General features: G+C 41.2%; 2 protein-coding genes across 4 annotated transcripts in view; one reads left to right on the top strand and one right to left on the bottom strand.

Moving 5' to 3' along the window:
- LOC307041733 (aldose reductase-related protein 2) overlaps nucleotides 1-17,828 on the top strand; it is a 51,691-nt gene that overhangs the window by 24,819 nt on the left and 9,044 nt on the right. For both annotated transcript variants that reach the window (XM_079685239.1, XM_079685238.1), the window contains 5 exons: nucleotides 1,229-1,345; nucleotides 1,895-1,972; nucleotides 2,223-2,339; nucleotides 4,464-4,576; nucleotides 6,064-6,151. In XM_079685239.1, the coding sequence (XP_079541365.1) occupies nucleotides 1,229-1,345; nucleotides 1,895-1,972; nucleotides 2,223-2,339; nucleotides 4,464-4,576; nucleotides 6,064-6,151 (513 nt within the window). The remainder of the gene's footprint in view (nucleotides 1-1,228; nucleotides 1,346-1,894; nucleotides 1,973-2,222; nucleotides 2,340-4,463; nucleotides 4,577-6,063; nucleotides 6,152-17,828) is intronic.
- LOC307041734 (uncharacterized protein) lies at nucleotides 8,184-17,678 on the bottom strand. 2 transcript variants are annotated; one of them, XM_079685240.1, is made up of 5 exons: nucleotides 17,560-17,678; nucleotides 15,416-15,581; nucleotides 14,967-15,260; nucleotides 11,011-14,837; nucleotides 8,184-10,805 (listed from the first exon to the last, which is right to left on the bottom strand). In XM_079685240.1, exons 2-4 carry the CDS (start codon nucleotides 15,463-15,465, stop codon nucleotides 14,414-14,416), a joined length of 768 nt encoding a protein of 255 aa, XP_079541366.1. In that variant the 5' UTR covers nucleotides 15,466-15,581; nucleotides 17,560-17,678; the 3' UTR covers nucleotides 8,184-10,805; nucleotides 11,011-14,413. The 2 variants fall into 2 exon arrangements, with proteins under 2 accessions (XP_079541366.1, XP_079541367.1); XM_079685241.1 differs by lacking the exon at nucleotides 17,560-17,678 and having other exon boundaries at nucleotides 8,184-9,779; nucleotides 10,568-10,805; nucleotides 15,416-16,112.

Here is a 17,828-nt window from a genome sequence, read left to right as displayed (position 1 = left end):
GTATATTTAATGTGAAAATACCTTTCCAGTTTTGCATTTTTATTTTAGGGAAAAATGATTTTCACCCAGGGCACTTCAACAATTATTTATTTAGTATTCTGATATCTGTTTGTAAAAAAACCATCACGAGGCACTGGCTGCATCCTGACTCCCCCACAATAGAGGAATGGAAGGATATAGTTAATGAAGTATACATAATGGAAAAAATTACCTTTTCACTTCGCCTACAAATGGACAGATTTATTAAGCTGTGGTCAGTATGGGTCTCCTATGTACAACAGTCACGGCCAGATTTCGTGGACTTAAGTAATTGCTAGATTTGTCTTTTTGTGATGGTGTTATTTACCTTTGTTAGTTTTATTTATTTAGGCTATTTTGATTCTTGAGATCTCACTGTTCTGTATATATGTATAATATGTTATTGCTGCTGTATCGAGAAACCCAGATGCTGATGTCCCAACATACCATGTACATCTATGTTACATCCCTTTGTTCTTTGTTCTTTTTACTTTAATAAAAAAAGAAAATGGAAAAAAAAAAAAAAAATGGCCTGGCAGATATGGACAGTTCTGGAGTGGTTTTTGTGGTTATTGAGGATGCTGAGTCAATTTCCGACACTTTCAGGATTCAAAATGGCAGTTTTAACCAGAGTGGCCATATTTGTACTCTCGGTGGGATGACTACCATTAGTAGCCTAGTGTTGCAACCATTGGATATAGAGAGCACAAGATGAACATTATTATCTCTACAGTGGAAAAAACGTTTTCCAATTCAAATGATCCATTTGTCCCCTAAAACTTCAAAATCGACCCAAAATATATCAAAATCAGCCTTCCAAGAGTAAAAATATTATTTGAAATAATAAACATCCTAAAACGTTTCTTTAAAACATTATTAGAACCTGTAAGTAATGTTAGCCAAAGTTGTGAGAATTTCCCCCGCTAGCTGGGTAGGCTTTACTGGTATTTAATGCTAACTAAATGCTCATTGTGCAATTTGCCGAGACATGCAACTTATTATCCGGCAGTTTCTATGTGCTGGGGACCCTACTAAACATTTCTAACATAAAACTTTTTATACTTTCTCCACAAAACTTTTGAGTTAATAAAACAACATTTCAATAATGTTGTGCATTAAACATGTTTAGAATGTCTTTTCTGATGTTTTTTTATTCATTCTTTTTCTGTTATTCTCCTGTTCATTATCTCTTATTGTATTTCCTCTACAGCTTTGGCTTACCCATCATGCCCCAGAGGACATCCCTGTGTGCCTGGATAAGTCCCTGAGAGACCTCCAGCTGGACTACCTGGACCTGTACCTCGTGCATTTCCCTGTTGGTCTAAAGGTTGAGCTTAACATTCAGAACTGTTTGTCACAATAAAAAATGTACAGCTCCTTATCCTGATGTATAGAGGAGGTCCTGAGCTGATGCTATGAAGGAAGGATTTGACCGGAGCTGGTCTGCATTTTTGGACTTTAGAGCCTTAAGATTCTGTTCCAACAAAGCTGCATTTCAAGATTCTTATTCATTAGGGGGCTGAAACCCTCCAAATGAAACTCAGGCAATAGCTCTAAGACACACATGGCTAACCACATTTATTTGACTGAAAATAGGCTTAATTATGTTTTATATAGGTGATTATTACGAGCAAAGTGCTAATTATTAGCATGTTTCACTATATGAACAACTATTTGAAATAATATATTCATATTTATTGCCAATATTTAAAATATATAAAAATGAATGCAGATTATGCAACATTTATGGCTCTATATGTGTTTCTAAATGTGCTTAGTCGAGTTGAAGGAGGATGCAATTACAAATCAAAAAAGCACACATGCCATATATCTTTGCCAAGAAGCATCTCTTATTACCTTTACATTTCTTTTTTAGAAAATGGGTGATGAGCTTTTCCCGAAGAAGGATGGAAAGATGTTGACCTCTGACATCGACTATGTGGATGTGTGGAGGGTAACAACACTCTTTCTGTTACACTTACACCGGCCCCCCCACAACATCCATATGCCGCTCTACACTCATCCTCACTGTCCTTCACAGAATCATTTACCATTGATATGACAGTGAAAGATAAACAAGTTTTCTCCCTGGAGGTTCATCTACACTCCTGTTAGTGTGAAACTGTAACATATCTTTATATTTGTTTCTGATAAATGGCAGGATATTTAGAGCTCCTCATTCCCTGCTGTGTGTTGTGTTGCAGGGCATGGAGGCCCTGCAGGCCTCAGGGAAGGTGAGGAGCATTGGGGTGTCTAACTTCAGTATCCTGCAGCTGCAGAGACTCCTGGCTCTGTGCAGGGCCCCCCCCGCTGTCAACCAGGTAATAATAATAATAATGGGTTTAATTTATAACGCACTTCATATTTGAGTTCAAATCCCAAAGTGCTGCAAGCAGTGAGCATGGAACAATATAAAACAGTACACAACACGGTAGAATTAATAAAAAGCAGAAAAAACAAACAATAACAAATAAATAAAAGGGTAGTAATAAATAAGATAAAAGGTCCAGGCAAAGGCTCTATTGAACAGATGGGATTTGAGGCCTTTTAAAAGCCTCCACGGTCTGTGGTGCTCTCATGTGCTCGGGGAGAGCATTCCACAGTCTGGGAGCAGCCGAGCAGAAAGCCCAGTCTCCCATAGTACGGAGCTTGTTCCTGGGGGGTTTGAGGAGGTTGGCTTTTCTGGAGCAGGAGGTCCGCAAGGAAGTATGAGGGGTGAGGAGTTCCTTGAGATAGGGGGGGGCAGTTCCATGGATACACTGGTGGGTGAAGAGGGAGACCTTGTATTCAATCCTCAGTTCCACGGGGAGCCAGTGTAGTGCTTTAAGGATGGGGGTGATATGATCATATTTGCTCACCCTCATCAGGATCCTAGCAGCGCTGTTCTGAATGTATTGGCGCTTCTGGATGCTTTTGTTAGGGATCCCGATGAGGAGTGCATTGCAGTAGTCCAGCCTGGAGGAGACAAAGGCGTGGACTAGCTTTTCGGCGTGAGTGTGGGCCGGAGTTTGGCGATATTCCTGAGGTGATAGAAGGAGTTTTTGCAAAGCTGTTTAATATGGGCCTCAAAGGTCAGATGGGCGTCCATTTTCACACCCAGGTTGGTGACTGTTGAGGAGAGGGTAATCTCCTGGCCGGAGAAGGTGATGGTGGATGACCGAACCTGGTGTGGGGTGCCAACTATAATGGCTTCGGTCTTGGAGCTGTTCAGTTTCAGGAAGAATTGCTTCATCCACGCCTGTATCTCCTCCAGGCAGGCAGTAAGTGTGGGTGAAGGCAGGGCTGCAGAGGAGGTAGGGTTGATCCTGAGGTACAGTTGGGTGTCATCGGTGTAACAATGGAATGATACTCCATGTCGGCTGATGATAGAGCCAAGGGGGAGCATGTAGAGTGTGAATAGGGTGGGACCGAGAACTGATCCTTGAGGGACAACTCAGGTGACATCATGGATACACGACTGCCTCACCCAAGGAGACGTACTCTGTTCTCCCGGTGAGGTAAGATCTGAACCAGTCAAGGGGAGAGTCAGAGAGTCCGATGGTGGAGCGGAGACGGTGGAGGAGGATGCTGTGATCGACTGTGTCGAAAGCTGCAGTGAGAACGAGGAGGATGAGGAGAGAGGGAGAGCCAGCATAAGCCACCATCAGCAGGTCGTTGGTGACCCTGACCAGGGCAGTTTCTGTGCTGTGGCCTGAGCGGAAACCAGACTGGAACTTCTCGAATAAGTGGTTGGAGTTTAGGTGGTCCTGGAGCTGAGCAGCAACTAGTTTTTCCAACACCTTTGATAGAAATGGGAGGTTGGAAATTGGTCTGTAGTTGGCCAGGACTCCCGGGTCAAGGGAGGGTTTTTTGAGGCGAGGTTTGATGACAGCGGTTTTGAGGGCAGAGGGGACATGGCCAGCCTGGAGAGAGAGGTTTACGATCTTAGTGATCATGGGGCTCATGGTACAGATGTAGGATTTCACCAGAGCTTACGGAAGGGGGTCCAGGACACAGGTGGAGGGCTTCATCCTCCTAACGATGCCCTCAACATCTCGCTGAGTGATGACCAAGAAACAGCGATGAGGCTGGGTTGTCCCAGGCTGTGGGTCGGCAGTTCGAACTGGAGGTACTGCAGAAGACTCTTATTTCCAGAGGTGGAAGAAGAGATCTTGTACTTGAGTAAAAGTAGAAGTACCAGAGCGTAGGAACACTCTGTTACAAGTAAAAACCCTGCAATCATATATCATATGGTACAAGCACTTCAAAATTGTAAATAAGTACAGTACTTGATTAAATGTACTAAGTTACTTTCCACCTCTGCCTTCTTGAACCTTCATTCTTAAAGGTAACACACTTTCATAAAGTAAGAGCTCTCTTTCACATGAACACATCTTTGTTCCTGCTCAGCAGCTGACCGTAGATCAGCCTCCGTATTCAGCTTCTGTTTGGTGCATCCTCCACAGATCGAGCTGCATCCCTACCTGGTGCAGACTGAGATGATCGAGTTATGTAAATCCAAGAACATTGTGCTGACTGCCTTCAGTCCCTTTGGCTCGCCTGCAAGACCCCCAGAGATGTAAGCCCCCCGCACCCTCCCATGCTGCTGTTAGTACCAGACACTCATTGAGGTCAGGCTCAGAGGTCTTGTTTAGGGACAGGACATTATGGAAACTTACTTTCGATTGCATAGATTTATTTTGTATGAAAATAAACATATAATGTTGCTATTTAATAAATGTTGCTTATTTATTTATGCAGGTGACCTTATGATAACTTTTTTTATTAATTAAAACGGATGTTCACTAACCATACGTTTCTTGATAAAATGTAAGGTTAAGTGATTCTAGCGTTCGGTGCCGTATTAACAGATTTACATTTTGATGATTATCTGGATTATTGGATTTCGTTCAAAATGTAAGATCCAAACTGAAATTTCATGTTCAATGCGTAATGATTTTGTGATCCATGCGGCTCATTTATTCAGATCCACTGTGTGTTGGGTCATAGTCCTGCACAGTTAAAATCCCGTCAGCAGTTGTTGGTTTTACAAACTGGAATCTGTTATCTTATAATTAACACTTTGTTCGGGTGGAGCGTAGGATTTAACTTCCTCTGAAGGCAGATTTTCTTTGTTTTCTGGAACTTAATTTCCACAAGCTTCAACCATTGTGATTGAGATTCTCCTAGCTGCTGTCCTTCTCAGGTATCTAGACAAATGTCCTGCACTCCAGCTTCAAGAGGGTTCAGAGAGAGAAACAATTCATAGACATGTTTGAGTAAAATAATAGGCTTTATTCTACCAGTGTATTTATTGTAGGCTAAATATTGTAGTTTTTCTTTCTATAACTATAACCTATAACTCCTATGAAAATGTTCAAAAAGTGCTCAAACTTCACATGTGTGCTAACAGTCCAGCCGTGAAGACATATACGGGACAGTTTTGAGATTTCTTCAAATGCCGTTGCCATGGCAACACAATACTCGCCATGAAACACGGTTTTCTCATAACTTCAGTGAAAATGCTCCAAACGGCCCAAAATTTCACAGGTTTGGTAACGATGCAGCCATCAACAACACATCTAAGCGTATTATGGGATATCATCAAATGCCGTTGGCATGGCGACAGATCATTCACCATCAAGTTAGTTCAAATGTTTGCAGTTCAAATATTCTGCTGCTTTTCCAAGCCTTTTTACTTTCTTTTCTTCTCTCATCACACATTCAAGCCCCCAGTGTTCATGTATCATTTCAATCTAAATTCTTCACTTTCTTCTTACACATCACATTTCAGCATAGCAGTTCAGCGTCAGCTTTTCAGCATAAAGCATTCCCACTAGCAATTTCTTCAGGAATTGCATTCTCTAGTTCTTATCTGATGTACAACCTCTGAACTACGGTTCAATAAGGTATGTAGTGAAACTGCAGACCAGCAGGGGAGGGTCTTTGATATTTCTGATGCAGACTGGAATAGGATGGGTCTAGTGAAATATGGTGAAATATTAGAAATGTCCTCACCCAGCCCACTGATTGTGGTGATTGTAAATTCTGATCTGTCCCTCTCAGGCTGAGAGGAGAGACTGATCCTCTGAGGCTGCTGGAGGACCCCGTGGTGGCAGATATCGCCAAGAAGCACAGACACAGCTCCGCACAGGTCAGTGTGACTGTGTGTGTGTGTGTGTGTGTGTGTGTGTGTGTGTGTGTGTGTGTGTGTGTGTGTGTGTGTGTGTGTGTGTGTGTGTGTGTGAGTGTGTGTGTGTGTGTGTGAGTGAGTGAGTGAGTGAGTGAGTGAGTGAGTGAGTGAGTGAGTGAGTGAGTGAGTGAGTGAGTGAGTGAGTGAGTGAGTGAGTGAGTGAGTGAGTGAGTGAGTGAGTGAGTGAGTGAGTGAGTGTCTAGATCAGGGGTGCCCACCCTTTTTTGGCTGGTGAGCTACTTTTGAAATGACCAGCTAACCAAGGTCTACCAACCAAAAATAAAATCCCAAATTGCAAGGGTTGCTGAATAACACGTTTTATTTTTACATGGGATAACTACAATAGGGCTGCAACAAACGACTAATTTGATTATCGATTAATCTATAGATTAATGAAACGATTAATCGACTATTCGGACTACTACTGTGTGCCTTGCACAATTTCTCAAACGCTCTTATTTAGCCATCAACTTTTAGATTTTGTTTGAGGTTGTTTTAGGCATGTGGAAACTAACAATGAAGACAATAAAGATGAATACTTGATTCAAAAATACATATATTATTAAATTAACTTAACAAATTGTGAACAAAATTAACATTGCTTTTTATTTGAATTAAATAAATAATATTTCACATCAAAAGAAACAACAATGTTTTAACAAATCTTATTAAATAATCTGATGACAGAACTGTAAACAGAATAGCTGAAACTTTAACAAAGTAAATAACTCAGTTACCTCTAATCATTAACCCATGTTTGTATAATGTAGTTAACTCCGTGTGTTGCTGCTAGCATACATAACACCTGACGTGGAAAAGTTACTCGTGGACGGGGCTACAGAGCTACTAGAAAGACAGTCGAACCCGGTGCATTCCTCCGTCTGAATGTGGTGCACTTTTGCTAAATGTTTAGACAAATTGCTCGTGTTACCGCCCTTACATGCTAAACACTTTTCGTGACGAGCATTGTCCAACTCAAGACGGGTAACATGTAACCACTATCGAAAGCCAAAAGTGCCATAATACGCCCGTATGTTCGTCCGTAGTTTCGGACCAATTTACGGGGAGGCCCGTAAGTTGGTCCGTAGTTTCGAGGAGGCCCGTAAATTGGTGCGAAACTATGGAAAGCCAAAAGTGCCATAATACGGGGGTGAAAAAACGCGCGAACATACGGGGAGGTCCGTTTTTTCGCGCGAAAAAACGGGCCAATATACGTGCGAATGTTCGCGCGGTTTTTTATATGATAATGAGCCCCTCCTTCTGATTTCCTTAGCCAATACGTTCAAAGTGTCTGTAACCAATCAGTGAAGGGTAAAGCCAGACCAAAACAATCTGTAGATGAAAAGTTCCTGACATGGTGAGGCTGTGCTGTAAATTGTGCATTATTCCAGATTCAGGGGACTAAGTATTAATTTGCCTTTGAATATAATAAATATATCAATCAATATATCAATATAACCTGCCTTCATTGTTTTTTTTAAATAAAATGGCATTACCCTTTTCCTTAAACCTCTGGAGTGTGAAGTGAAGGTATTTTCTCAATTTTTAGATGTCTCCTTAAATCCACTTTTAAATGTACTTCTTATAACATGGCATGGTGTTACATGTCAAAATGTTCAGTAGTCTCTGGTGTTGCTAGAAATGCAAATTCACTCACCTTAGAGCACTGTCTTATGAGAAACCTAGCTTAGAAATCCGATTTTTGGAAAACTTCAAAACTGTTGTGAAACACATATGTACTCATGTCATCCATTTTTTTTGGTGTTTCAGATTTTGTTCACCAAAGTCTTTGGTTCACAAAAGTAGTGAAATATATCAATTACACTATAAGCCTATATAAAAGTGTTGTTCATGTCTAAAATGAAAATGTGTAAATTATAATTTAGAGTAAAATATTTCCATCCCTCTACTTTCACCACAGAAAAGTTACATCAGGACTGAATAATGACTTCATATTCCATACCAAGGTTTATGTGATGTGTACAAATACAAATTCAGCATTTCAACTTTATTTTTCAACCAACTATTTATGTTAACATATGAAACTGTAAAATCTCAATATTTCCAATATCAGAACTTTTTCAACCAACTATTCATTATAAATGTAAAGACAGGGGGTCTTTGTCCATGGTCTTTGTCTGTCTTCCAAGACAGTGGGTCTGGCTGCTGTGTAGGTGGGGGTGATGGTGCATGGGCTGCTGGTGGCTGTGTGGGAGGGAGGTAGGTGTGATTGTCCCGGGTTGATGCTGGTGGCTGGATTGGAGGTACGTCTGCTAGGCGAGACTTCTTTGCTGGCTGGGTTGATCGCGATGGCTGTGGTGGAGGCCTTTGTACCGAGGTGTATCTTAATCTTGTGGCAGGGACAGATGGAGGCCGCTGTAGTGATGCTGGTCCTTTGGTCCTCGGTAGGCCTGTCGCGATAATCGATAAATTGACTTATCGTACGATAAATAAAAATGGACTCGATAACTTTTCTGAGCTCGATAAATTGACGATGTGACCAGCATTTTAGCCTGGAGCGCTGTGGCTGCCAGGCGCGCTGTGAGGGGCGGGGCTGACACACAGCCAGATCAGGACACTCCGCGTGCACGTGCAGCAGCGTAGCAGCCAAATTAATAATATAGCGACAAGCGGGAGACAACGTGTGACTTACTCGCGGGGAATTTAAAGTGAAATGGAATTGGTTACAAAACCTAACTACACATCTCGATTCTCCGGTGTGGCAGTACTTTGGATTCAAACCAAATCAAGGAGGCGAACCTACGGACTTGAATGAGCCGGGCGGTGTGTCGCATTGGTTTAAAAAAGGTAGCGACAAAAGCAGGCAATACCACACATTTTAAACCACCTAAAACACAACCACCCCATTCCGTTTTCCCAGCTGGGAGCAAACACGGCAGCTGGAGATGGAGAGCCCCCGCCCGACAATGCAAACATGTTGGTGTTCCTTGCTCGAAAACTTAGAAAAACAGATTTGGATATGGCCTGTTGAGGCATCTGGGTCTTTGACAGTGGACTGTACACTTGACTGTTGTTTTAAGGAGGTTTTTTTTGCTTGTGAGATAATGTGTGCTCATATTTATTTATTTATATATATATATATATATATATATATATATAGAGAGAGAGAGAGAGAGAGAGAGAGAGAGAGAGAGAGAGAGAGAAAGAGAGAGCTCTGTTTTCCAGCCTGACTGTATTTAATTTATTGTTTTGGTTGTGTGTGATTTAATTAATTTATTATAATTTAATTTGTTTTATTTATTATATATAATTTATATATTTTAATATTATTTCCCATTTCATTTGCAATGTTGAATGTTCAATAAAAAGTTATGTTTGAAAGGATGTACTTTAATTATTATCATATATTATCATTATGTCTAAAATGGTCTTAAAACGGTGCCGACAATATTATCGTTTATCGCAATAATTTCCAGAAAAAGGTATCGTCCAACACAATTAATTATCGTGACAGGCCTAGTCCTCGGTGGTGATGGCTCTGGTCAAGGCCCTTGAGCAACGGTAGATCTTGACCTTGGTGCAGGCACAGATGGAGGTTCTTTCTCCTAGGCCCAGGCAGCTGTGAAATCTGAAAGAAATATAGGACAATAATTACTACTAAGTTCATTCAAATAAAGTTCAAGTGGAATGTTTCTAAAGCACAAATAACAATGCACAACTAAAAATAAAATGGAGAGGCGGGACAGGAGTCTCTCTCTTACACAGGTATTTTCCAGTTATTTCCCATTCAGTATAAAGTCACAGACACAAATATAACTACATCTATAGGTGTGTATGTGTGGGACGAATACAAGTTGATGTTATTCATCTACACATGTTACCTCACTTTTACACACAGAAATCACTTTTACACAGAGTAAACGTTTACTAACGGAGAGTCTATTTTGTCACAAGAGAAAGTTCATGACTATCGATAAGAATACAAACAATACCTATGTGGGATTCACCATCAAAAAGTTTGTTCTCTTTTATCCTCCTAATGACACGCTCTACATGAACCCTCAGTCTGGCAATGGCCTGTGTCTCCCTCACCTCATAGGCTGGCATTTGCTTCTGCTTTGACAGAAAAGGTGGGCAGTACACCTTGCATTTGCAGCAATCGCTGATCAGGAAGCTCTTATCTACCATCACTGCTATGTTTTCAGTCAACAACGCAGCTATTCCAGATTGTTTGAAAATCTCCTTGTCGCTGACAGAACCACCATACAGACTGGAAACAAATGTCACTGTGCCATGTGGGGCTATGCCAACCAGGGCTTTCATGGTGCAGTGAGATTTCTATGTAGAATACATTTCACTTTGGAGGAGGAGTGAGGATGGTGTTTGACACCTCAGCTCTGTGCAATCCAGGATCACCTGTGTGTCTGGGAAATCTTTGAATGCCTCTGGGAGGTGGGCTTGAACTTCTGCAGGTGTAAGCCAGATGCACTGTGACCCCAATAAAGTTGTAAGAAAACTTGTCCATGTTGCAATGATGCGGCTCACAGTGGACTGGTGTACGTTGAAGCGGTTTGCAAGGTCCCTCTCTTTCAAACCCACCGACAGGAAGCATAGAAAAAAGGAAGAACTCGTCAATTGGCTGAAGCAGCTGTCTCTGGAAGATAAAAACAAAAAAAGGTTACTATATTAATGTCATGAGCACACTATGGGAAAAACATTAAGTTGTTTTAGTTCTCTGATGTATTCAAAAAGGATTGAGTACTTTAGCCTTTTAGCCTACACAAAAGCAATGAAATGTCGGAGAGACATTTTCCCTTCAGTTTGTGTTTAGATTGTGTGTTAAAAGAAACGTAACCTACCGTTGATGGACGTGCGTGTGTAACCACTTCTTCATTACTCTTGGCAGTTGATATCGCTCTAGTAACACAAACCCTTTAATGAATTGAAGGCTCAATTAAAAACCAGAAGGCCATCAGGTGGTTATAGCTCGGGAATCTGTACACAAAAGACACATGTCAGTCATTAATTGACAGTAAATACAATCGTGTTAACTGTAACACATGGGCTAATGCTTTCCTCCTGTTTGTCCAGAAGTCTTCTCATCAGGGCTTTATAAATAGAGAACTACGGCAGATGTGTAATATGTAATGCAGCCGAACCGTGTATTAAAATGCCGTTATGTGATGACTTTCAAAGAGAAAAGCAAGAACACTCGGAATAAAGTATTATTTTCTTTTAAAATAAAATGTTTTTCGGATTTCATATTGCATAAACACCATATCCCAGCGTGCATTGCGGCTAAAACATCGAGAACTTAGACCTTAATCAGTTCAGTGGCTGTGAATCGCAATGATTCTCGAAATGTCCCTTATAGGCCTACGTCTGTTTCCGGTTATTTTTATTTTGAAATTCATTTCCTGACGGACGCCAAAAAAGCCCGAGATTATGGAATTAAACCAATAAATAAAAACAAGGATAATTGTGTTTTATTGTTGAGTGAATAAAAGTGTGTTATTTTGAAAAGAATAACAAATTAGAAGGAAAAAAAGATTTTAAAAATACAGATTTCAGTATCCTGAAGCTCTGAGCCCCATTTCTTTTCCTCACAGACGGCAACAAAAGTCCGAAATGATACGATTTTAGATGAAAGCAATAATCGTGGCTTGATATTGAGTAAGAACATGTTTTTATGAACCACGCAGCTTCCGGTCTTCCACGACCAGACCGGAGAAAAAGATGTGGTGCAGGCACGAAACATACTACCAATAGAAATACATTGCTTTTAAAATCGTGCTGTGTGACACGAAAAAAAGGGGAAAATCGTGTTGGTGACCACGAATCAATAGATTACATTTCGTGTTCACCAACACGAAATGCCGTGAGACTGGGTTGCATACACACATCTAATTATTTATATATCCTGCTTCAATTCACAGGGTGTAAAACCAGGCCCAGTAGAGAACATGGCTGTGATGTTCGCAAATGCAAAGCAGAGAACAATGTCATATGAAGTAAATTGAGACATAAGAAATTATGTGAAAGAAAGATATGCACAAAGAATAGCTTATGTTGATTTGTATCTCATTACTCTGAAAAAATACTGTGATTTTAGTGACTCCACACTCAGGGGCGCCGTAAGTGGGTGAAAAGTTAGGACGATTCTAAGGGCCCATGACTGACAGGGGCCCAAACTATTTTAGAACATTAAGAAAAAAATGTTTAAGTAACCAATGTGATATCTTTTCATGGGGCCCAAAATCCCTGGCGGCGCCCCTGTCCACACTACTTCTCAACATTAAGGTTTACTGACATAAGCCGTGAATATTAGTATACATTACAAGCATGTAGGTAGAGAAAAAATGGGTCTGTTCTCGCTTGTCATATCAGCAACCCACAACAGCAACAAGTCCCACCACTGCCAGATCTACCACTGTTTGGCTACAGACTCCAACCATCTGCATGTATTTTTGTTTTTTTCGTGAACACCAACAGCTGCACTTAAAGGGATAGTTTGGGTCTTTTGAAGTTAAGTTGTATGAGGTACTTATCCGGGGTTATTGTGTATTATATACAGACAGGAACAATGGCACAACAGCACAGCAATGTACTGCTGTGGACGCGGGCAACAGAAATACATATTTTAGCCACCTTAAAGAGGCCCACCTGCAGAGGAATATACGCTGATTCAACACAGACAGAGTGGTGTGTTTCCCAGTGATAAAGGAGAGAACAGACCCATTCTTTCTCTACCTACATGCCTGTAATGTATGTTAATATTCAAGGCTTATGTCAGTAAACCTGAATGTTGAGAAGTATGTGTGGTGACACTAAAATCATAGTATTTTTTCAGAGTAATGAGATACAAATGAATATAGCAATGCTCACATTTGTAACAGACAGCACCCTGATCAATACAAAACATTTTTAGCCTGCAGCCTACAATTTTATCCTCATATCAAACTATTTATAATATCCTACAGGATTCATCAGAAATTCATGCTGTGAAATTCATACTGTACCGTGCCATGTGATCAAACCTTAACACAGTGTGTAGCTATGATTGAGATATTTTCAGTTTAACTGAATGTATGCCATGGCATACATGTATGACATACATCCCAGGTCTCTTAGAACACCAAATGTATAACTTTACCAGTTTAGAAATAAATAAATGAACATGAAAACGTGATCAATTGCCAATGATGCATTATATTTTCACGAGAATTTTACATTATCAGTTGCTAGGTTTTAGATTATCAGTAGGTAAAAGTGGTATCACAATTAGTCAGTCTGAATATTTTCAGAACATATCCTAGATGTCTGAGAACATCCAGAGATTACATTATAAACTTAATTTTAGCCGCTTCACCTCCTTGGAGTCAAGAATTACGGTCTAGCTCACCAAGAAACAGCATCGCGTATGAAGACTGAATGAAAATGTATAGATACATGTTGAAAAGCATTGTAATTAGTAAAAGAAACAAGAGCATTTTTTTAAACTTCATACAGATATTAATAGCATTTAAAGCTGTGCATGTTCTCAGGCAGCAATGCATATGTGCATTTATCTATAGGTTTTTTTTTTGCTTTCCTACAGTATGTGCTTATGTACCATGGCACTAATGAAAAATGTTAAACTCAGGGATATGTTTTGTAATATATCAATGTCAACACATTATGTTTTCTTTAAAAAAAAAAACATTTAGTGGCTAGTATAGAATTTCCCCATGAGGTCTGGACTGTTATCTGGTACATTTATTTGTCGAAAACACATCCCAATGGATGACTATATAAAGCCCAGTAATATGTGTCATGTCCGTAACAAAATCAGACAACATTCAATGTTGCCATGAATGACAGTATATGTCGGATGATGTCCAGTCCAAGATCTCCTCTACGACCAGCCAGAGGATCAAACTGTGCGGTGAGTTGCTCCATGTCCTCATCGCTTAGCAGGTGCTGGTTTCGAGGTACGGTGACCCTCTCTGGCCAGTCCAATGCAACATCTCCTGCATCAGCTCCACCCTCTCTTTCTGGCTCCTCCTGAGCATGTCCTTGTCTTCCACCCTCTCTTTCTGGCTCCTCCTGAGCATCTCCTTGTCTTCCACCCTCTCTTTCTGGCTCCTCCTGAGCATCTCCTTGTCCTCCACCAAAGAGGCTCTGCATGGCAGAAGTGGTCTGGCCCTGCCGTTCCAGGCAACCTTGGACAAAAAGTTGTATGGGACTCTGGTGTCTTTCGGTCCTCAACCCATGATTGTTCCACTAGTCCAAAAAACCCTGTAGGTCATGGTTTATGCGTGGGAGATAGACATAATGCAGGGCCCACATGTGCATTTCATTGTCTATGTCTATTATGCCTTCATTCTCCAGGAAGTTGAAGAGGTCGTAATAGACATTGCTCACACCTCGCCACAGGTCACCCCAGAGCCGTTCTATTCTCTGGTTTTGAGTGCTTCTTCCACGGAGAGCGCTGCCTCTGTGAGAGCCTCTGAAGATGTTCATCATTAGGCAGACAGAGTTGTTTTCGCCCCCATGGTCGGTTCTGACCCTCGAGGGCACACCATACTTGGCCACCGCGTCCATGAAGCTCGCCATCACGGTAGTGCTCCTGTTGTTGTCTGAGGCCCGGAGGAAGACGACCAGGCGGCTATACCCATCTATACCCCCATGAATGACAATCCTCCACCTGAAACAAAAACATGAAAAGTATAAATAACATGTAATGATCAATACATAAACTGAAGCAGGAGTTTGGGTTTTGTGGCCTACTGATAGAAAGTATCCATCTTTCAAGTCTGGTATTGGTCATATTTACCTTATTAATTTGTGGTTTCCATCTAGGTGCCACAAGGAGTTAGGTCCGGCGACCCGGTATGCTCTACGATGCAGTCTCTGTGACATTGCTCGTAGTGCAGCTGCTTCTGGGTCTATCCGCCTCATGCTGTCCCGCACTCTGCGTCTCTGTATCCACATCTGCTGGGCCTGCAGCTGTGCCCTGACAGATTCAGGGCCGATCTGGTTATTCCCAGCCACTATCTCCTTGATGAGGTCGTCTAGTGTAGCATCTGAGATGGTGGAGTATGTCCCAGAGCGCAGCATGTGGAACTGCCTGAAAAATAAACATGTTTTAAATATATGAGACCTACGGTATTCAGATTTACTTTACAACATGCATAGTGTAACATGGCTACAACCCCTCCTTGGGATGTTTACAATAAATTGAGACAAGATGGCACTTCCAATGTTGAAGACATTGCTACATACCTCAATCGCCGTCTCACTGTGCGCAGAGATACTTTTAATATCTGTGCCATCTTTGTTGCTGTAAAACCACAGCTCCTCAAAAAAGAGAGTTGCTCTCTGGAAATGTTGAATTATGGGGGACCTCGACCACCCAACAAAATGAGTGGGGCGTGGTAGCCAGAATGACCTGCAACAACAGCAAAACATTAGATTACATTTATTGTCATTGTTGTAAAAGCAACGCATTTATGCCGTTGTGCCAGAAACGCACACAATGCGTCTATTTTATTGTCATTGCCCAGCCTAAAGATACTTTTAAAAAAAATGAAATGCAGTTTGGCATTAAACCAGTGGACATGCAATACACTATAGTTGTAGTATACAGTAAGAACAAAAGCATAAATGTGTATGGGCATAGAGATACATAGTTGCAGTCTGTGTCTTCCAACCCTGAAGACAGAGACTCCCCCTCTGGCACCCTTTCAATGTCCTCATTCACACGTTTGATGATACGTGGTGTACTACAGATGGCCAGACTGCCCTCGACGGGGGAGGGGGAATAGCGTCTCCTCTACTGTGGCAGGATATAAAGGTGGAATTTGGAGTACAGTTTTAAGTGGACAACTCGAGACTCAGAGCGTCTCACCAGAATGTTGTAATTAATAGCTGGCAACTACAGATTAAAAAAGGTGTTTATATTGGTATTACCCATACAGTGTTTCCCACAGATCTGAAATATACTTGGGGGGTGGTGGTAGCGGGGGGGGGATGGGGGGTTGAGGTGACGTGCAACAACATTAACCTTTCTGTTGCTCGCTTGTTAGCAGACCATTCACGCGATGGCAGAGCGAACAGGTACAGGCAGGGCCCATAATGATAGCCCTATAGTTTAAATCTACTACCCACACATAAACATATGGAAATGGGTTACTATTTAAAAAAAAAAAGTATTTATAAATGTATTTAGGAACCTATCCATGTGATTATAAGTGGGGGTCGACCTCAAATCCTCTAGGGGGGTCCGGGGGCATGCTCCCCCGGTAAGATTTTAATTTGAGTTAAATGCATCAATCTGGTGCTTTTTGAGGGGAAAATAAAGAGACTAGATCTATGGAAACACCTATATTAAACAGAACTGTATACATTTCAATAATCATAAAATCATGGCCATAACCAATAACATACCATTTCCAATATGAAAAAAACACTGAAACTTATAGTTATGAGTGTGTCTGTGCTCCTGAACCAGCCTCTCCTGTCTCTCTCCTCTCTCCTAGTTTTAGCTCTCAACAAGTTTTAAAAGTGTATCTTACCTTTTTTCACCTAGTTAACTTTTTATTTATTTATTCATGCATATTTTACTAATCACATTACATGACATTTCATTTAGCTGACGCTTTTATCCAAAGCGACTTATAATGACCGATTACAGAGACATTCTCCCTGGAGTAACTAAGGGCTAAGTGCCTTACTCAAGGGCAAACTAGAATGAACTCACAGCCTTCCGATCTTCAGCCCACCTCACTATCCATTAGACCAATCACTACCCTCTCAAATGGAAATATGTGTTTACATAAATGGTGACCACACCATTTGAGACCCACTGAGAACTTAGACTAAGTTAACTATCTAAACACTCAGAGTCCTTTACCTCAACTGAGCTGAGGTTATCCCGAGCTTGAATGACACACAGAGACCAATCAAGGGCTTTGATTTATGATCTGTATGACAGTGGCCATGTCGGCAGGCCACAGGCCATCATGTAGACAGCCAGTCACCCTGTGTGAGGCAGGCCACTTAACAGGCCAGAAGGAGGCGAGATCAGAGCAAGGGAGCGAGGGATCATTGTCCACAAGTTAATCGATCGCAGATGGCGTCGTGGTCACGGACGAATAAAAAAATAAAAAAAAAATAAAAAATTATTTAAAAAAATTAAAATAAAAAATTAAAATACCTAAATGGGTCGCGAAATATACTTGGGCGGCCGTTAATATACCTGGGCGGCCCGCCCAAGTATAGTCTATGTGTGGGAAACCCTGCCATATTTAAAACAAATAATTACTTTAAAATGTATTGGCCTGTTGGACACTTAGTACTCAACAATACTAGCACTGGTTTATCAACGAAAGCCTATGCTAAAGTGAACAATTATCACATCGACCTACCTTGTTGTGCGGGTGTGGTAGGCCAAGATCTCCGGACTTCAAGTATATATTCCCGAAGGTCCTGAAGTAAAAGATCAGCTGTAGGGACGTTAATTAGCCTGCCCCGTGACCACTCGAGGCTCCTTTCCATGGTTTCTAACCTGCCAGTAAACGGTTTGGTGAAATAGGGGAGAAGACAGAATTTGTAAGTGTGAAAGATCTCACACAACCTCAGTTTAGGTTACATGCAAAAACAAACTACATTCCTTTGTGTTGGTAGTAGCGATAGG

The sequence above is a fragment of the Notothenia rossii genome (assembly GCF_949606895.1).
Source record: "Notothenia rossii genome assembly, chromosome: 5".
Classification (NCBI taxonomy): Eukaryota; Metazoa; Chordata; class Actinopteri; order Perciformes; family Nototheniidae; genus Notothenia; species Notothenia rossii.
Note: the sequence above shows the minus strand (reverse complement) of the source record. Positions and strands in the feature narration are given on the sequence as shown.

Excerpts from the sequence above, each read along its gene's own strand:
- LOC307041734 (XM_079685240.1), bottom strand. The coding sequence starts at position 15,465 with ATGGCACAGATATTAAAAGTATCTCTGCGCACAGTGAGACGGCGATTG. Across the intron at positions 15,261-15,415 it reads ACAGTGAGACGGCGATTGAG|GCAGTTCCACATGCTGCGCT; the intron begins GTATGTAGCAAT and ends TTTATTTTTCAG. Across the intron at positions 14,838-14,966 it reads GGAAACCACAAATTAATAAG|GTGGAGGATTGTCATTCATG; the intron begins GTAAATATGACC and ends TTTTTGTTTCAG.